This window comes from Polypterus senegalus, chromosome 1 (assembly GCF_016835505.1).
Source record: "Polypterus senegalus isolate Bchr_013 chromosome 1, ASM1683550v1, whole genome shotgun sequence".
NCBI classification, from domain to species: domain Eukaryota; kingdom Metazoa; phylum Chordata; class Cladistia; order Polypteriformes; family Polypteridae; genus Polypterus; species Polypterus senegalus.
Window position 1 is genome coordinate 279,876,600 of NC_053154.1, and position 21,771 is coordinate 279,898,370.

General features: G+C 41.5%; 1 protein-coding gene across 1 annotated transcript in view; it reads left to right on the top strand.

The window, feature by feature from the left end:
- Positions 1 to 9,153, top strand: part of LOC120542720 (alpha-centractin) — a 39,344-nt gene extending 30,191 nt beyond the window's left edge. Inside the window, exons 9-11 of the mRNA XM_039775358.1 lie at positions 407 to 468; positions 2,521 to 2,561; positions 5,411 to 9,153. Coding sequence (XP_039631292.1) covers positions 407 to 468; positions 2,521 to 2,561; positions 5,411 to 5,513 — 206 coding nt within the window. The 3' untranslated portion in view covers positions 5,514 to 9,153. The remainder of the gene's footprint in view (positions 1 to 406; positions 469 to 2,520; positions 2,562 to 5,410) is intronic.
- The last annotated feature ends 12,618 nt before the right edge of the window (positions 9,154 to 21,771 follow it).

Genomic DNA, 21,771 nt, shown 5'->3' on the forward strand with positions numbered 1-21,771 from the left:
AAGCATTTTTAGCCACATGCTCATTCTGCCATGGTGTGCAAAGAAGCCCCTCTTGGGGTCTTTTCTGCCCACAGCTATCAGTCATTTAAATGCTTCATCCCGGGTCACTCATTAAGTTTATTTTGAAATACCAATATCTGAACAATATACATTTATGTACTTGTTTGTTTTTATTTACATATTGATTGATTGGCTGTATTATTTGTCCTGTGAGTCTGCACCCTTGTTTGTATGTTTCTGCTGCTGTATGCATATGAATTTCACTTTGTGATTAATAAAACTAATCTAATCTAATATAATCTAAACATATAAAAGAAACACAGGAACAGTGAAGAGTTTGCAAAAAAAATTAAACATTGTAAAATGCTAATTGCTGTACTACAGGTATTTTTCTTTTTTCTGTTAGGATTTGGGGACCGACTACTGAGTGAAGTAAAGAAACTTGCACCAAAAGATGTCAAAATCAAAGTAGGTTAAACAAAATTACCTCTGGTTACATGTTGCATGGCTGATAAGCTTGAAAGTAATAGGTGAAACTGTATTTACAAGGTAAGATTTTCAAAGGCCCAGTGAATTGGGAGAAGTGGGTTTTAGAATGATATTTCGGTATGGTATATTGAAAAGGCCAAAAAGGAAAGATAAAATAAAGCAGCCTCTGCAAACACAATATGTATCTAGCAGTTTATACATATAGCTACTTAACAAAATAATGGTTAATGTGTTGCACAGTGAAATGTCGCCAGTTTACCTGCACATTTTTGAGGTGTCAATAAGAAAACCCGAGTTCCTGGAGGAAACCCATGCAGGCACAGGGAGAATGGGCACATTTTACAGAAATAGTGACAAGACACAGGATTCAAGCTCATGTCACCGAATTGTTAAAGTAGCTACGCTAACCACTTAACTACTCAGCCACCCATCAATTCAGCAAATATCTAAATAGCCAGGAATTAATTGAACAATATCTGTAAATCATCTAAAGATATCCGAACAGTTCAAAATAATAAACATATTATTTAATAACAGTTTTAAAATAAAATCACAAGTTATCTTTTACTATTCACAGATGTACGATTCACGGATCCACCTATTCCTGGGCTTGTTTTCAATGATTAAATGGAACTTATTTTGTGAGTTTTGCGGCCCACCCCACAGATGACACTGTAGCTGCACTACCTAAATGGACTGCAAATACCAGCAGTTCTGGACATACTGCGTCATAGGACAGCTTCAGCAGTTGCAGCGAGGGCAGCTGGGTGAAACAGGATGAGGGCGCTAAATTTAAAAGTGAGGTATAAGAAGCTGGCAGGATTGCAGTCGGTGGTATATTTTTGTTTTAATGCCTCAGTGAATTTTTGGATTACAATTACACCCATCAGGTTACAGTTTTCTCTGAATTTGTGTTCTTGTTCTATCTGGGTTGGAAAACGCATTTGTCTGGGGAGAGCTCCCAGTTTCTGCAAATCTTCACTTACATTGGCATCACAGTCAGACAAAAGCTTACATAACTTTCAGAAGGCTGTTCATGGGTGATTTTATTTTCAACACATCATCACCTGCATCTACGAAACTGGATGGCATTGTGTTCATCGGTTATCATTTTGTGCTTAGTGTTTTAGTAAATTGCTTTTTGTATCTGTAGTATTAATCATTTTGTCATTTGATGCCATAAATGCAGGTATATACACAACTTTATTATAATAACATACATTTTGTAAAAAAAAAAAAAAATTACAGTTTACTAAAGAACTGCTGAACTACGCACTTTGTCCCATCAGCCAGCCTCACACACGTGATTTGCTAGCAGAGTGATCATTCTGTCTTGTGTTTCTTGCAACTTTTCCATTTTATTTAGTGAATTAAACTTAGAATATATAATATAAATGGGCCCAAAATGTATTTCCGGATTTTCACATTTGTGGGGGTCCTGTGCCTCTAACCCCTGCAAATTGAAACTGGGTTTATAAGGATATGTCTATAGAAATCTTATTTGCATTTGAAGATATAATAATCTATAAACATTTTAGAGTCAAGTCTTTAAATATTTTTAGAAATGTTTAATCCATTTATATTCATCAATAAATGATCATTTGGCTTACCATATAAAAGTTCCTCTTGTGCCTACAATGCATTATAGAGCCTAAAACCAATGTGAGCACCAGTGTAAAAGTCATCGTAGAGCACACACAAAATTAAGAATATTCTTAGGGCCTAGGGGTTATAATGAAGATGTTACAATATTCATAGATACTGAGTAACCTAATATGCTATTCTTAAACTCATTTAATCCAGTTAACGGTCCAAGAACCAACCTTTTATGGTTCACCAGTTCACAACAGAACCGGTTTAGAATTCTAACATAAATAAAAGAGGAAAACTGGTGTACTCTGGCAGACCCAAAGAGACAGTGAAGATAACGTGAATTTGGGACACTGGATCCATGAGGCAGCAGATACAAAGTAATCCAAGCATATTTCTAACATTGTAGAGCTGACATGTTTGTTTTTCCCTTGATTCTAGATTTCAGCGCCTCAAGAGAGGTTGTATTCAACATGGATTGGGTAAGATAACTTTTTACTAGTTTTGTTTATACTTGCTGAGAACAAGAAGACCCGTAAAAAATTCCATTTGTTGCCTCAGATATTAAGATTTGTCAGACCACTTGACATTTTTCCAGTCTTAAGTCATCTAGTTATGTAGCTTCAACTTCCTTTTTTTAGCAGAAAGGAGTGGAACCCACTGTGGTCTTCTGCTGCTGTAGCTCATGTCCTTCATGCACTGCCACTTTGTGCAATCTTTGATGTCCTCCTTCCCACCACTTTGTTAAAGAGCTGTTATCTGAGTATTTGTGGCCTTTCTTTTAGAAAGCATAAGTCTGGCCATAGTCCTCTGATCTCTCACATTCACAAGGCATTTTCACTCACAGAATTGGTACTTTCTCTTTATTTTTTATTTATCACTCCATTCTGTATAAACGTTGTTGTATTTGAAAACCCTGGAGTGGGCAGGCAGCTGTTTCTTAGGCCTAGTCCACATGTACCCGGGTATTTTTTAAAACATAACTTTTTGTATGTGTTTTGGTCTTTCATCCACGTGAAAACTGCATTTTTGGTTCCTGAAAATGAACCTTTTGAAAAATTCCTTCCAGAGTGAAGATATTTACAAACTCAGTCTTCCCTATTTATGTGTAGACAGGGAAAATGGAGTTTTTGGCTTGTAACATCAGAGTGTGCGCCGGCATCTTCTTTGCTTGACATCAGTCTGTGTGCCATTAGCTGTTTTGCTTACGTGAGGCAATTTCGTGCAATGGCGGGCATAGCTAAAGTAGTCCTGGTGTCAACTTTATTTATTTATTATTTTTTTTATTTTTATTAATTTTATTGCTGGTGTCAACTTTATTAACCAAATTTTTTACATGCTTACATTTAAGCGTACAATTACTTTATCACCATATTGAGCAACAGAGGCGTCAGAATGCACTATGGAGGTCACTGCTACATCGAACACTCTGACGACACAGACCCAGCAGCCAGCATTGCCAGTTTTAGGCAAGACCCAGTCAGACATCTAGTTGGTGGGACAACTTTGAGAACGAAGTTGTTGTTGCTGAAGAAGGCCGAGAGAATTTTCGTTTGTCAAGGACATCGTTGTTGTCTTTGAGTGAGCTGCTTCGCCCGCACATCGAAAGAAGGACACTTATAATGAGATCACCTGTCAGTGTTGTCAAAAAAGTTGCCTGCAAGCTCTACTGTTTAACAGATGAGAGGAGATTACGAAAGACGGCAAACACCTTTTGGGTTGTCAAGGCAGGTGGTTTCTCAAATTGTAAGGCAAGTGTGTGAAGCAATTACAGTTCACTTAGGCGCTCTTGGCAGCAGATTTGTGCATTTTCATGTGGATGGAGATTTGTTAAAAAAACAGTGCACGTGTGGATGGGACTTTTTTTAAGAACGAAGGAGAAAAACTCCCGTTATAAAAAATCCCCGGGTCCATGTGGACTAGGCCTCAGATGCTGAAACCACCACATCTGGCACTAACAATCATAACAATTTCAAGGTTGCTTAAATCAAATGTCTTACCTGTTTTAATGTTTGGTGAAACAACAGGTACGTCTCTTGACCAGGTCTGCTTGCTATATAAGAGGGTAAGTCAATAATTATTTCACTTGTTGTAAACATGGCCGCTCCGCTCTCTGTTTGCACCAAAGGTGAGCAGCAAGCAGTGATCCACTTTTAATGAGTTGAAGGAGTACAAGGGAAACAAATCCACAGAAGGCTTTCTGCACAATATGGAGACAGTGTTTTACTACAGCAGAGTGTTTACAAATGGATTGAGACGTTCAAAAACAGTATGACAAGTGTTAAACACAAAGATGCCCATCCGCATTCACGACTGATGACAACATAGAATAAGTCCATGCCATGATTCTGATGAACTAACAAGGATTTCACCACCTGATAGACCTTCAGGCCGGTTGAAGCCCATATTAAGCCCTAAGCATTGGGAAACACACGTCCCATTAGTTAACAAAATGGCACCGCTGTGTATGTAGTGTGGACTGGGGGAGGGGAACGGAAAGTTCCAGAGTGTGTGCCACTCTACTTACATAAATGCTGCCCCTCGGTGTCCATAGTATTATTAGACTTTGAGGACCCATGGGGTGACAGGATATCGCACAGTGTCCCTCAACGTTCATAGTGAGGACGATAACAGAATGTGTGCAGCTTCAGTTACATGAACAGCACCCCTCACTGTCCAGAGTGCATCCCCCTTAACTTTTATAAATGGCGACCTAGGTGACTAACTGTGCCACCTAGTGGATTGACCATCTCTTCCTTCAGCTAAAAAAAAACATATCGCAGCTTTCTGGTCCTCTGATGCAGACGGAGAGTAGGGTGTCCATGTTTACTCCTAGAAGACAAGAGAAACTGACTGATCAACGTCAAACCTTTACCACTGTGACCACAGACATCCCAAACAAAACTGTTACAAACGTGTGGACAATTATTGATTACCCTTGTACAGTATATTGTGTTCTAGCCACATGACTGGCTGTTTGGAGGAGTGGGCTACTTAGAAGTGCCGCCAATGACTGTATTACATTAACAGATGAACTCAGGAGTGCTGAAAGCTAAAATTAAAATACATGGTTTATACGATTTAAAGGCAGTGGGTAAGTAATTGTGTAGGTAAAACACACCGTTAGCAGTTCAGTCTTCACCCCTGTCTTTCTGTGTGACCCTCAAGGAGTCAACTAAGCTGTCAGTGCTCCAGTTTGAGAAACAGGGAAACCGTAGAATCACTAAAACCTGAACCTGGATACATGTATCAGAGAAACAGGTACAGGAGATTTATTTATGTATTGGTCATAGTAAAATACTGACACAACTTGATATTGCATTTTTTGCAGTGGCTCTATCTTGGCTTCCCTGGACACCTTCAAAAAAATGTGGATTTCTAAAAAGGAGTATGAAGAAGATGGTGCCAGAGCAATCCAGAGGAAAACTTTCTAAGTGCCAGAAGGTGCGGCCTGTTCCTTGAACTAAGCATCTCCAAAGGGGGGCACGCTTGTCTGAGAGCTGGTGTGTGGCTGACTGTGTATGAGAGAGAAAGGGCGAAAGTGAGAGAAGAGAGAGAGAGAGCGGGTAAAAGAAGTAAAGGAAGGCATGGAAGAGCTCAGCAGAGTGAAGAAGATCTCCTCAAAAAAGAAATATAACACAAAAAAAGTGAAGCCATTGATGACTAGCCTGGTCCCGTCCATTTTTCTACGGCCTACCTCTAAGGCTGTTGTGATCATCTGTTGGTCCGTCAGGAGTACATTTCTGCTGCTGTTTTTCTTTGTACCGAATAGACCACGTCAGGTATCTGAAAGTGCCCCTTGTCAAAACAGGATGTTGCAGTGATGTTCTGCTCACACAGATCTCCAGCAATGTGTTCATTTCTAACTAAGCGATTAACTCATTGGAAAGAAAAATGTCACCATTTAGTGAGTTTTTTTCAGAAATGAAGAAACGTCACGCGAAGAGTGGACTTCAACATGTGTCTATGGCTGCCACAGGCCTCTCTGCTTGCTTGCTATCCATCTGCCACTCATGGATCCCATGTGACCAGAATTGATGACCCTGCAGTCTGTATTTCCCTCTGTAGGTATTCTTGGGTAAATTTTTTAAAATATTTGGAACTCAGTCGCAGTAGAAACACAAAGGAAGCTTTCAGTGTACTGCCTTGAGATGCAGCTTGTCGTTATTTTTCAAGACAGTGCAAAATTGTCAAACCGCTGTACAGTGGAACCATTATGGATTTCAAGATCAGCAGGGTAGGGTATGCCTTTTTGTATCAATTGTTTGGTTGCTGTCATTTACATTAGCCCCTCACACACCCTCCATATTTGAGGTGCTTCCGTGGATGACATGTGACGTTCCTGATTAGAATGGCCCATTGTGTTTGGTAACACTAGGCAATGTAATAATTTACATTTTTTTACTATTTCATTTGTATGGTGATCAAGTAGGCATAGGAGAGCAGCAGATTATAGCAATGCAAGTTGTACATTGTGGAGCAAAAAAATACAAGTTCTGGAAAGAAATCTTGTTATAAAAAACTGATAAAACTCCCCCAAAGCTGCACGGTAGTGAGGAATCGTTGCTCGGCAGGGCACTGGAATGTTGGCTGACATTTCTATTGCATCTTTGAGTAAATAATCTCCACAGAGGGTGGGTTGGCCGTCTGTTCTCTGCTGCAGGCCCGTGTGAGAATGGAGTGGCAAACTCGTCCACAGAATCCCACTTCCCTTGGCAGCATTGCCACCTGGTGGCAAACAATGAGAGTGCGCAAGAATTGCCCTGAAGTATCTGGTTAGGTTACAGCAGGGGTCTTCAATCATGATCCTGGAGGTCCGCAGTGGCTACAGATTTTCATTCTAGCCAGTTTCCTAATTAATCCTCGCTGATAATGAAACTTGATATTTAACTTGATGTCTTGTTAGTGCTTTCATTTATCAAAGACAAATTTTAGTTATATTGTAGATTAGGTGGTCCTTAATTACAGTCCCGGAGGTCCACAGTGGCTGCAGGTTTTCACTTCAGGCAGTTTCTTGAATAGAACCCTTTTATTTACTACTAAAGCAATATGTTTTTTGGGCTCAATTTTTTAGTTATCAGAACACTTAATTGCCTATTTGAATTTTTAGTGACTGCATTTAATTTTAAATTGTTGCCTGTTTTCTTAACCACATATTAGTTAATAATGAAATGCAGCTAACCAATAAACCAGCAGCTCTTCTTTTTAAACCTGTGCTTATGCACCATGGATAAAAAAATGTTCAGAAGTAAATGAGAGGGGACTTGGAAGGACCGTTCAGTTTAAATCTGTTCACATGATTAATGTTCTCACAGAAAGAAACCCTAGAGTGCAATTGAAATTTCCATTGGATGAGTGAAAGCATTAACAAGTCAAATAGGTAAATACCAAGTTTCATTATCAGCAAGGAATTAGGAAAACCTGCAACCACTGCGGCCCCCCAGGACCCTGATTGAGGTTAGAGCTTGAATCAGGTTTTATCCTTGACCTCTTGCTGAGGGCCTTTATTCCACCGTAACACACTAGCTTTTGCGTTTTTTATTCCCTGAAGCTAAACTACCATATTCTCCTCATGACCTTATTTCCTTGTATTTTTCTTATTTTTTTTTTTTTACCCTAAACATCTCTTGATTTGGGCCAACAGATATTTTGCTAACATGCCCTGCCCCACTTCACACATTGCAGTAGCTCTGGTGGTTAGGGTTGATTAAATCTTCTTAATGTGTATGAAGACTGCGAGATCGGCTTGTGTACCTCACACTTCTTTTCCTGTCGGCCTTTAATTGAGATCATGCGTTTTAAGTTTGTGGTGTCTCCTCGGCTCGGTTTGCACTTCCATGTATTTCGCTTCTCTCAATGTCAAACAAACCAGTTGCTCTGAAGGTGTCTGCATAATGTCCAGTGAGTCGTTTTAGTGTTTCCACTAATGATCACACATAAGTGTCCCGTCCAAGTCAGACTGCTGCTTTGTAGAAGGTTAGGCCGCACAGATTGGGACGGACAGGTCACATTTCAGTGAGCTCATCGTGCATTTTAGTGTGTTGAACTTTCAAGGGTCACAGGCAACAGGAAAACTTCAGTTAGCTTCCCCATCCTAATGACTTGCATATTAGTATGATGGTGAGATCATGTGTGAGTTTACATAATAATCCAGTTCATTCATTGAAACCTGCTTTCTAAAATGCCATGTAATCCTTCATCCTGATTAGAGAATTCAGGTTATTGGCCTCTCAGAAACCGGATTAACACAGGTAGATTCCTCCATGAATAACCAAATTATATGGCCCTGTAAACTTGAAACCGGCTCACTGTTAACGATTTTGTAGTCTGAGCGTGTCTGTTGCACTCAGGAGCGGACTGGGTCTCAAACCCGGCCCGGGCATCCTTCAGAGAGTGAGGAGGTGACGAGGTCGACCCACTCAGCCCATTATCAATTGTAATTTTCTTACAATTTGTGATGAGTACGCGGCTCGCTACTTGCTATGAGCCAATGATATGAACTCCTATCTAAAGTGCTGCCAAACTTAACGTATACACTGTTGTTTAGACACAGCTTAAAATTTGACGACATGCTTAGAAATCAAATGTAACGAAAACTACAAATTCAGTAACACGGCTTACACGTTAGTAGAGTACATGTCAAATGTCATGTCATGTCCAAGTGTCAGCACCCTAGTAGGCTTGTAGCTTACGCAGTTCGCTGCTTTTAGCAGCCACATCATCAACGATACTGTTAGTGTCCAGTTTGGCTAGGATACATTTCTCCACCGACATCAACATGAACGCCTCAAGATGTTCTTGCGTCATTGTGCGTCTCAGGCGCAGAGAATGATCTTTCACTTTGCACTTGTGACCCAGGCAGCGTTAGCAGTAGCTTGTAGGCAATCAGTTAAGAGGATCAACTGGAGTAGCAGCAGAGAGGACAGTCTTTACACCGTTGTCAAAAGCAAAGTAAGCGATTACAGGTATGAAACAATTATTTTCAACTGGATAACCAAACTGCTCATTTACAATGGAATAAATTATAACCGAGGTTATGATGAAAACCTCACATGATTGAAATGTTCCATTAACTTAACGATAAACTATAAATGTTCCGTCCTTTTTTTTTCTTCCTTTTTTTATTCATTTTATTGCAATACATACAAATCAATCAAGTTTTTACAAAAAGAAAAATTGAGTTAAGAACAAATCGATCCCCACATAAATGTTCCGTCCTAATATGAAAAATTCCTATCCTGTGCTTTATAACTTTATTTCATCATACTAATAATCGCAGCTGAAAACCTCTAATTATCGCTCACGCCGACGACCAGAGAACAATAAAATGCATAATACATAATCTAAACTAATTATTAGTACCGAAGAATTTAAATACTAGATATGAGATCAAATAAATTATAATAATGTATATGCTAACCGAAATGTAGCGGTATCGAAACATCCATCCATCCATTATCCAACCCGCTATATCCTAACTACAGGGTCACGGGGGGTCTGCTGGAGCCAATCCCAGCCAACACAGGGCGCAAGGCAGGAAACAAACCCCGGGCAGGGTGCCAGCCCACCGCAGGGCACGCACACACCAAGCACACACTAGTGACAATCTAGAATCGCCAATGTACCTAACTTGCATGTTTTTGGACTGTGGGAGGAAACGAACGCAGACACGAGGAGAACGGAAGCGAACCCGGGTCTCCTAACTGCGAGGCAGCAGTGCTACCCACTGCGCCACTCTGCCGTCCCGCCTTTCAGTTATGAAACTTGAAATTAAAAACTCAGCAGTCACAGCATTGGAAACGGTTGACATATTCCATGATTTATGTGAGAACTTGAAGCGTGTCATTGGAGCAGGTAGTGTAAAGTGACCCCCCAACCCAGTTAATCCAGTTCAGGCTCACAGTGGGCCTATCCAAGCTTAATCAGGCAGGGGCTCAAAGTTCAGCACAGCAGTAACGCTAGATAAAGTGTAAATCTCCTTATATTAAAAATGCTCAATATCACAAATGCTAAACCGTTACTTCCACATTATACACTTACTTCACTTATTTTTAGGTGGCTCAGAGGATTGTTCATAATTCAGCAATAATGCAGCATTTCCAGATGTCAAACAGGCACAAAGCTACAGTCTCAATTTTAGTCTCTTAAAACATGAAGACTTGACATTTCTTTTCAATGCCTGGCACATTTCAAACGTTACCTGTCATTAATGCAAGACATAAAAGGACCTAAACTACTTAAATAAATCTTAAATCTCAACACATTTTTGATCATTTTTCTATACTCAAAACTAGGGCTGTCCAAATATAGATGTTAAAATGAACAAATGACTCAAAATCCTCAGAACATCAAACACACTCCAGAATTGTTGGGGACACGTGGTGGACTAAAGGCAGCACTAATCCAAAGTTAAAGAAGCTTTTAAAAGCTAACCTGCCTGAAGCTTGTTGTTAAGTGAAAAAAGAGCACATGCTTCGACTCCAGTAGGCATTAAACATAAAATTAAAATTAGATAACACAATAAAGCACGATAGAAACAATCTGACTGACTACTAAATCAGGGCTGGCCGTAAATCATACGCACCTCAATGTCTCAAAGTACAGAGCCAAGAACTCAAAACATTTTTACACTAAAAGAGAATAAACACCCGGGAAAAGAAGCAATTGATGGGCCGCTGGTCAGTCGCAGGACCCACTCGCATGCTCGCTTCCACACAGGGCCAGCGTAAAGTCGCCAGTTAACCTAACGTGGGTGTTGATTAAAAGAAGGGGAAAGTACAACTTTATAAGACTTGTAAAGTAACAAAACTGCAAGAAAAGCACACGCAGAATATTCTGAATGTGGCCAAAGACAAATTAACGGAAAGCCAGGAAGCAAATCTTTACTCAAAGTGTTGTGGGAATTGGGAACAAACTACTGAAACATGGAGTTAAAGCAGAAAACTTGACATCCTGTAAGAAGAATCTGAATAAGATATCGGGATGGCTTAGCTAGCTAAACGAGAGACAAATGGACTGAACGGTCACCTCTTGTGACAAATGGACTGAACGGTCTCCTCTTGTGACAAATGGACTGAACGGTCTCCTCTTGTGACAAATGGACTGAACGGCCTCCTCTTGTGACAAATGGACTGAACGGTCTCCTCTTGTTTGTCACATTTCGTAGATTCTTCAACGCTAAAGTTTCCTCTTGTTTTCCCCATTTGAATTTAAGAAGTAGATGTAGAATTGACAGGCCAGCGCCACATGTTGTCCCCTCTTAGTCCTGAATGCGCTCACGTGTCATCACAGTCATTTTTGAAACCAATGTCCATTCAATGCAGACTGACCTCCTTGGTTGCGTCAGACCTTCCTCAGCTGAGATGGCCTCTCTTGGTAGCTCAGTACTCGGCGGTCATTACGTGAGATGTAAGCCACTTTGACTTCACTACAGACGTGTAGATGCCCACCTATAATTGCACATTTTCTTCAGATATTCGTTTCCTTCAAGCTGCTATTTTTTTATCGCCTTCTTATTTGTTTGCTTAGTGACTAGCAGGAATGTTTTGTTTTCCACTTGTATATTTCCTAAAGACGCCTTTCAAATCTTCCATAAAGCATTTCTGTTTGTCCGTGGAGTGTTTCAGTTCCATTAGTTGATTTCACTCACGTCTCTTATTTAATGCACAAATTGCAATTGCAAATGTATGGTGCCACTGTATTCAATAAATACATTTAAACGCTCATGTAATGCTAACCGCTTGTGTGTTTTTCTGTGGTTGTCTCAGTTAGTGCTGTTGCCTCATGGCTCCAAAGACCTTGGTCCATGTGGTTCTTCATCTCCAGACATGGACAAAGTAGGGTGTTCAGATTGACCCTGCATGCGTGTGGCAGTGTGTGAGGGTGGACTGGCATCCATCCGTGAGCTAACTGCCATCTTGGAGCTGATTCTGCTGGTATAGACTCCAGACCCTCTGACCCTGAGCTGGATTAAGAAGGTTTGAGAAGGAGGGGATGGTGGTCAGTGGTGATGCAGTGGGTAATGCCACCGCCTTATCACTCCAGGGATGTGGGCCCCATTTCTGATCCGTTCTCAACATGTCCATGTACGGTGTAGGTTTTCCAGTTACTAAAGCATTTTCCCAAAACCATTCATGGTAAGGGAAGCAGTGTCTCTAAAGTTGGGCCTAGTGTGCAATGCACTGGTGTCCTCACCCAGAACTGGTCCCTGTCTTCCCCATAATGGACAAAACCAGGCCAGGATATGGACTGTTGAATTCTTTGCTTTTCATGGTGTGCTACAAAATGTCATACATTACCAACCAAGCAAACCACTGTGGGTGATTAAGACCCCGAAGTTCTTAAACTCCCCCACTTAGGGCAGCTGACTTGAAGCCACACGTTTCCGGTAGGGGGCCATCAGAAGGTGCCAGTTCTCATCCAAAACATGTCTAACGTGTATTTGCAAACTGGTGATACACCCTCCATCTCCCTAGGCTACATCGTGTCCAATGACCTCCTCAGTGTTAACCCCAAGCGTAAGTCAGGCTTTTAATTCTCTGTAAAGACGGTTAACCACAAGTCATACTCAGGGTTACGTGTAATGATCCACTATATATTTTTAAGTCTGAATAACACTGTGGACAATATTCTGCTTCCATCTAATGGATGAAATAATATGCTGCAGAAAATCATTAATATTTCTATTCGTTTTGCCACTCTAAGGTACCTCATCAATATTCATGAATGAGGTGGGGCTTCCAACTAAAACCACAATGGCAACTGCAAAGCCATTTAGAACGAGCTGATCCAGAATTACTGCTCAAATTGAATGATATTGATGATGATCAGTCATCAGATGTTGGCAAGGCTAGTGAAACTGTTGCATGATGCCACACTGTACAACCAAGCTGCCATGATAAGCCTGGTGTGAAGCTTCAGCGTGAAGCAACAACTACGTGATGGAAAGACAAAATAATTGTGATGGAGTGCACAGACGAGGAAGACGTTAGCCCCCTAAGCACTGTTCACAATGCAGCAGCTGTCAATGTCTGTGTCAGAGGAAATGTAGAAGTCACCAAGCCTTACACTGTGGCAAGGCCGCAATAACACAAGGGGTGCGTTGATCATGTGGATCAGGCACAGACAATCCACCATTTCATGTGCAAGCAACAGAAAACATCTTTTAAAAATGCACTTCACTTCTACTGTCCTGAGTACAACATCAGGCTGTGCGTTGGGGACTTCATACAAGGTGTAGAAACTTCTCAACAACGATCAGTAGAATGAGACGTGCCTGAGCCCAATTTCAGGCTCTAAATACTTGTGTCAATGTGATATTTCAGTTTTTTATTTTTGATAAATTTGCACCAAATTCCTAAAATCCTATGGTTTTGTCATTCTGGGGTATTGAGTGCTGTTTGATGAGGGAAAGATGAATGTAACTGCTTTTAGCACAAGGCTGCAACATAAAATGTGTAAAATGTGAAGGCGTGGGAATACTTTCTAAAGGCACCGTACAACACTTTGTGGACTGGAAGAAAGCTTTAAACCACGTAAACTCTGGTATCTTCTGGAAAGCGTGGCGTGCAAAGGCCGCGCCAATCAGGCTGCACATATCAGGCCTGTCAGTTCACTGTGGCTGTTGCACCCCAACAAGGGATCATCTCATCTCCTCACCTCTTCATGACTTTAACTTCCTGCTTACCTCAGGAAAAATTTGCCAAATACGTCAAATTTTTTTCAACAAGAAAAAATGTCTTTACTAGTGATGAGCGAGCATGCTTGGCCGATCATGTGTTCGGCTCGGAGCATGGCGCTACTCGAGTGTGCTCGTGCGCTATGCTCGAGTCTCCGCCCCGCATGTTTCGCTGGTTGGAGGCAGCCAATCAAGGGGCAGGTAAGTACTGCCCTCACTGTAATGCCAGTAGCCATGTCAGGTTTCCTGCATTACAGTGATTGGCTGGCCGGAACACATCATCAGGTGCTAAACAGCATGCACTGGCATTTAATGTTTTGGAGCGTCAGCTCACCTGCCGGCACTCCCATATCATGTTTTAGAGCAGTGAAAGGCAACCTTTTTCGAGTTGTGGCGCAACTCCAAAGTCCAAACATTTTCTTTCGCGGTGCACCTGAGAAACTGCCCATAAATAAAGCCGTGACGACACAATCTATGGACAATCGCCAATAAAAACAGTTAATTTTACAAGTTTGAAAGACATTTTATTAATAAAGAAATCAAAGGATAAATCTTAAATTTAATTAATGTGAACGTTGAAATTGTTTTTCAGCACATACTGTATGAGATTGATGCGAGGATCAATTTTCGAAGGACAGACGTGCATTTCCTTATCAATCATTTGAAGTCTCTCGCGTTTCTTAGACTTCATTTCTGTAAGTGTTCCGTTATCTGTTTTTCCAACATAATTTTTTTTAAACATTATCTTTTTAATCAACCAAAAGTTCAAAAAAACTAGCAATTTGAACTATTTTACAAAAGTTTTCGCGGCGCCCCTAGAAAATTCCATGGCGGGCGCACCGGTTGCCTGACAATGTTTTAGAGCGTCAGCTCTCCTGCAGGCACTGGCATATAATGTTTTAGGGCGTCATTTTTCCTGTAAAATTGATTTTTTGGGGGGTTTTGGGCGTGTTTTTGTCAGTCTGTAAAAGTGGCGTACAACTTGGACAAACTGGTTCCCAGCAGCGACTTGGGAGTCCAAGATGCATCCAGACATCGTCCCCATGCTGTTCCCGGTCCATTTGGGTGGTGTTTCTGTCACTTTGTGACATTTTCCAATGGACCAGTCACCCTCCCCTCTTCAGAGCAGGGGGTGCCTGGTTGTCTCCCATTGACTTACATTATACTCGGGTGCTCGGTAGAGCACACGAACATCGCGATGTGTTCGGACCAAACACCCGAACACTTTGGTACTCGCTCATCAATAGTCTTTACATATAAAAGAAACAAGTAAACAGCAAAACATCAACCTAACTAAGGGAGGAGAGGTCTGTCTAGTGTCCACTGCTGCACTGAGGCCGATTTAGTAGACGTCCTTCATGTGATATGTTTTGAAACTGTCACCAGCGCACAGCCCGACATTTCAATCAGGACAGTCAACGCGTGTTTCTTTGCCTTGTGATGGACGGCCAGGACGACCCTGGAATGGAAGGATGGAGGAAGGCAGCTATTTGCCGACACTGCTTCCCCCGAGATGCTGGATGGCAGCTCCCCTGGAGTGTAGCGGTGCCCCAGATTCCCGCAGAGCATCCTGGGACTTGGTGTTCGATTTCTTAGCCCTGTTGGGAGCCATGGGTGCCGCCAGGAGGAGCTGTCGAAGGACCTGGGAATGTATTCTTACCTTATAGCCCGGAAGTACAAGGTAATCACGAGGATGGAAGCCCCGAAGTATTTCTGGGCTGAAGAAAATCTCAGTTCTTCATTAGACCCGGAAGTGCCAGCCAGTCACGTGGTCGAAAGCATAGACATAGAATTACTAGACGCCGCATGACCAGCCGCATCGTATGTCAATGTCGCCATCTTATTGCGAGTGGCACTGCTGTGGAGTGAAGTAATGAATGATGTGCTGCTTGCGATTGTACAAACCGTTGTACGCTCCAAACCAGATCCCGGGGGATTACATTTCATAGGTAAGGCTTAACAATTGTTTTGGTTATATTTGGCCACTAGCAAAATACCTGCGCTTAGCAGCGGCGAAGTACAGCCTTAAAATTTTTATTAAGAATAAAATTAAACCTTTTTAAACTGAAGGAAAATATACCAAGAATTATTTGTTAAGGATCTCTTTGTATACCACCTTGTGAGTCCTGCCCTCCGGTTGTAATATGACCAAGCTGTGCGCTGAGCTTACTCTTGAGCATGTAACTTACAGTTGGCCATGTGAACAGTAATCTTGTCTCAAATCTCACAGCTTGGATTGCTGCTGTCATAATCAGTTTGAGTTTCATGGTTTGTTTCAATTACGACAGTATTTGTAGGACTTGTTGTGTTGAAGTGACATTCGGCATCTGTCAAGCGTTGTAAGTATACAACCGGTTTCATCGATAACTTCACATCCAGCTTTTGAGAGTTTAAACATTCATAAACATCAAAGTGTCCACTACTGAAATCGTCACCTGTGAATCTAAGATGTTTAAGAGGCATTGGCGGTTGTCCAAAGGTGTAAAATATTTGGCCATTTCAGTATACTTGAAAGCGACAAACGAACAATTCACCAGCAGCCATCAACTCACATGCAGAACCATAGGTGAAGGGCTTAAGCATTTCACTCTTTTAGTGCTCCCGTGTAGTATAATTATCTCCTGTACCGTCATCAGTCCACACCTTGAACCTGTCCCAGTCATTCAATACATAAGACACAATGTTCCTCCGGATATCAAGAGTGAGCCTGATATGGCCGTGCAATATGTAACAAAGAGAACGGAAAAGGTAGGTGCCATCTCCGGGTATGGAAACCACCCGGTAAGTGACAGTTCTTTGATCGATGGTGATCATCTCGATAGATATGGTAATGGAGGTTGGAATGATAAAGGAAATGGGTACCTGAACAATGTAAAGTAAGTCTAAAATACCTACACAATAACTATAATCGTAATAAATGAACAATAAAACAGCAAAGAAGCCGTGGATTAAATAAAAAGGCTGTAGTTATCAGTAGGGAGACGTGAATCCCGTGGCGAAGCAAGGAAGGGAGTATAGAAGCCGGAGCGATGGACGGCCTTATATAGGCAGGCAGCCAACAACGTGGGAGGCGTTGCGATGGGGGACCCAACGCAGCCTCACACGGTGACCGAGCTGCAGGCTATGGATGTATATATGTATGTAAGTAGGATTCAGTTAGCGTTAGGAACCCGTGTACCAAATTTCTTGAAGATGGGCCCATAAGTAACAAAGACCGTAGAAAAGTTCAATATGGCGGCCGACAGTGGCATCTTACCACCGAAATAAGTAAGTACATCGGTTTTGGTTAGCGCAGGGAAGCCACCTACCAAATTTCGTGAAGATGGGGCCATAAATAAGAAAGTTCAACATGGCGGACATTGTCGACTGTTATGACCGTTACGTGTAGAATTTCGAAATGAAACCTGCTTAACTTTTGTAAGTAAGCTGTAAGGAATGAGCCCCTCAAGCTCCCATAGCACAGAGTTTGATGTGTGGTACAGAAAGTAGAACTGCTGATGAGGATCTGAGTGAGCGAGAGGAGTGTCAGTCTGTAGGAGATCAGTGAGATTGTGGAGAGCTTTAAATGTTAAGAGCGGGATTTTATATTGTATTCTGTAGTTAACAGGGAGCCATTGAAGTTGAGAGAGTAGGTGTAGTATGTTCAGTGGATTTAGAACAGCAGGTTATTATCCTGGCAGCAGAATTTTGAAGAAGTAAGCGATGGATATGTTTTTGGGGGATGCCAGATAGAATAGCATTACAGTATTCTATACATGAGGTGACTCAGGCATTAACCAATACTTCAGTACTGTGTTGTGTAAGAACAGGATGAAGTCTAGAAGTGTTTCAGAGATGGAAGAAAGCAGTCTGAGAAATGTTATTTATATGGGAGGAATTATTTAATAACTAGACATTAAGCCTGTTACAATAACGGGCGCTAGAACAGTAGTGCATAAACATTTGTAGGAACAGTCTATATTAAATGGCAAGGGACCTTGTATGTGGCTGTAATAATCGTCACTGTATTGTGTGCCTTTAATTTTCTCTCTCAGTAATACTGGTTTGTATTTCTGTAAAATGCCTGTAATTTTGTCAGACAGTAATACAGTGGAACCTCGGTGGAACCAAAGTAATTTCCCCCATAGGATTGTATGTAAATACAATTAATCCGTTCCAGACCGTATGAACTGTATGTAAATATATATTTTTTTAAGATTTTTAAGCACAAATATAGATAATTACGCCACTGAATGCACAGCGTAATAGTAAACTAAATGTAAAAACATTGAATAATACTGAGACAACCTTGAACAACAGAGAAAACTAACACTGCAAGAATTTGCGCTATAGCCTTACGACCCGCTCGCTAAAAACACCTTCTTTAATGAGTTTTAAGTACAGGGAAAAAAAAATGAACATTTGAAAAATCTGTAATTTAATAAACAACCAAGAAAAGTAACATTGCAACAATGCACGTGTGCATGTGTTTGTGTGTGTGTCTGTCTCTAGGGCAGGCCTGCGTGTCTGTCTGTGTGTCTGTCTCTCGCGCGCACGCACCTTTGTGTGTCTGTCTCTCTCTGTTGCGGGCCTGTGTGTGTGCGTGTGTGTCTGTCTGTCTCTCGGGCGGGCCCGTCTGTCTGTCTCTCTCTCTCTCTCTCTCTGCACACACAGGAAGAGACTGAACATGTGCCGTGTGGCCCCGGGCATGCGCACTTCACCAGAAGACACACACACGGACACCTGGACGCACACAGGGGTTTTATTAAAGAGGATGATAATAATAATTATTATTATTATTTAATAATTGCCATTATTAGTGCATAAATGGATATAAATAATTGCATTTAAACAATTTGCCAAAATCTGTTATATGTAAACAATACTGTTTTTAACGTTAATTGTTTTTTCATCAGAAAACCCGGTTTCTACGTCTACCTGTATTAGTTTAAATGGCACTTTTGCCACTGGCAATAGGGCGGACGCACTGACGTATCGTGTCGATTGGGCAACACAGTGAACGTGGTGTCTATCTATATATGTATATGGTCGGAAGGACAGAAGCCCTTCCAGGTCAAAGATTATTTAAAGGACTGATGGGAACCCAGCAAGCCGAGCCAGAGTTGGGTGGTAGTTTGCTGGGAGGTGTGGAAGAGGGATTTGAGTATTATTTTTTGGATTTGGTTATTGTGATGGAGGTGCTTTGTGTTCTGTACAAGAAGGCAAAAGAAATTAAACAGCTTCTTGGTGTTTTAAAACGTGTTGTCAGTGTCTGTGTGTCGGGTTAAGTGCTGGTATAGCACCATCTAGTCTTACAGCCTACTTTTCTTAGAATATTTTTTTCTGTAGCTTGCGCATGAGATGATAGATTTTCAGTGCCTGGTCTGCTTGATCGATGCACCCCTTGGCGCCCCTTGGGTTACTTGTAGGCTACCACGGTACAAAGCTCAGCGACTTCCACATTTCCCCTGACATGAATGACAGTTGCTGTACTCTGAACAGTCCACAGGGGGCTAATGTCTTTCTTGTCTTTCTACTTGATTGTAATCATTTTGCCACGCACATACTGGCACCCCTCTGCCGCTTTACACGACTGAAGTCACCTGGCATATCAGGGCAGTTTGGTCATACAGCGCCTTGTGCACCAGTTTCACTATCCGTGTCGTGAACTAGGAGACCAAAAGAGTTCCAAAGCACTTCCAGTAATGCCTGCTAGAGGGGGACATCACCATCAAGCCCCAACTAGTAATAACCGCAAGCCCTGAATATTTATAAGACACTAGCTGTGTAAGCCCGTGCTGTAAAAAGCCCAGGGTCCTAGAAACTATTAAAATCGTCAGAAAAAAATTGAAATGTAGAGATGTCAGGTAACTGAAAGGAACTACTCTGGTCATCTCTCTCCTAGGAGGATTCGTTTTGCTGACGTGCTGGCATCGCTTGTGCATTAGCAGTGGGAGGAAAAGTAAAAGGGATACCATTTTGTCGATGTTAGTGAATAAATGACTTTTTCTTCTGAGGTTTCGTTTTGCTGACGTGCTCTCCTCACTTGTGCTATTAGCAGCTAAGTGAGTTTGTTTCCTCTGAGGTGGAGCCCTAACCCCGACTCCACCTCTTACTTCCGGGCGGGACAGACACGCATATCTCCACACATAGACGTTTATATATAAGAAAAGATTTATTCTTCACAAAAGTATTCCAATTTTTTCCAGATTTCATAGGCAAGGTCAAAAAACAAAGCAGAAAGTCGAAATGTCGGAGACTTAACAGAATTCACAATAAACACAAGCGAACTCACAATCCCAGGCACATTCCAAAAGAACCACCAGGAACTGTGGAAGACCACCCTGGGTTTATAAGACCGTGGGCAGTTCCTTGTGGTGATTGGCAGGTGGTCTTGTCTCTTGGGTGACCACCCACAAATCATAAGGAACATAACAGAGCCAACTTATATTCATAGACAAAACCAAAAATAAAGAATGATACACGTAACATAAATCAAAAATGAACAAAAGAGACATGAAACATGAATTTGAACCCCAGTGTGTCAATGTCTGATGACCAATTCATATTGCTTGGTACAACAACAACAACATTTATTTATATAGCACATTTTCATACAAACAGTAGCTCAAAGTGCTTTACATAATAAAGAATAGAAAAATAAAAGACACAATAAGAAAATAAAATAAATCAACATTAATTAACATCGAATAAGAGTAAGGTTCAATGGCCAGGAGGGACAGAAAAAACAAAAAAAACTCCAGACGGCTGGAGAAAAAATAAAATCTGTAGGGATTCCAGACCATGAGACCGCCCAGTCCCCTCTGGGCAGATTCCACCAATGGCTCAGTTTCCAGTTATTCTACCGCTTGCTTTACAGTTTCTCGTTTACCTGCCATTTAGTTTAGATGATGGCTCCTCTCCACTCTTGAATATTAATGATTTACCTTGGCGTGGCAAACCAGATTTTTTTGCAGCATAATGTTATTTTACCACTAGATGGCAGCGGAGTCCTGCCCATTGCAATAGTTGGACTTTACTCTGTAAAAGCGGATCATTGTCAACACTTCACGTCTCACTCGGGTTTAACTGATTTTTCATAAAATTCTAAGCCCAAGAAGTGCTTGGAGTTAACACTAAGAATGTTAATCATACGCTATGACCTCTGTATACAATTAGGGTCTTTGGCACATTGGAGCATTCAGGTTTGTGGAGACATCACAGCAAGGACAAGAGACATCTGCAGTGATCACAGGGAGGCAGCTGCTGCTCTTACAGTTTGAGGTCCATCGTTACTTATTATGCGTTATGGCACATTCAAGACAATCTTTCTAGAGACATCTGTTAAAGAAAGCCTACAAAGATCGGATCATGTGATGCTTCAAGACATTGCCCAAGGAAGAGCATCAAAGGTACACCAGGGATCTGTCAACATTGTGAACGTTCTACAGTTCACTGCTTAAATACCAAAGTATGGCCTTCTAGAAGGAACAGCCAGAAATAAACGTCTTTCTCTCCAAAAATGCCATGGCTGCACAACTGCATCTGAACGAACCACAAAACATCTGGAATAAAGACCCCTTAATGCAATTGCTGGATCAATATGAACAGCACCAAAGAGTCAAACACGTATATCGAGCACAGTAGATGGGTGAATTGGTGTTGCTCACAGCCACAGGACACGGACATCTTGACAGCATGAAGAACACCTCGACACTCAGAGGCTAGGAACTGTGGAAGGCCCCACGTCTTGGGGGACCACATATGTGGCATACAACTGGACAGGGGTCCTAAAGAACACCAGCAAACGTACAACTGAATGCCCAAAAACCACTTTGAAAAAGAACTTTGGAAGGAGCAAATCAAAGTTCTAACCTCAAACTCTGGGAGATATGGCGGCAGACCCTTAAAAGAAACGGCCTGCATCATCAATGCTCTGAGGCAGTGTTTTAAGGGGGGAGATGAGCCAAAATACAATGTAAGAGATGGGAAGTCAAATGGCTGCTGCATGTTGGCTTATTTTTTTATTCAGTAAA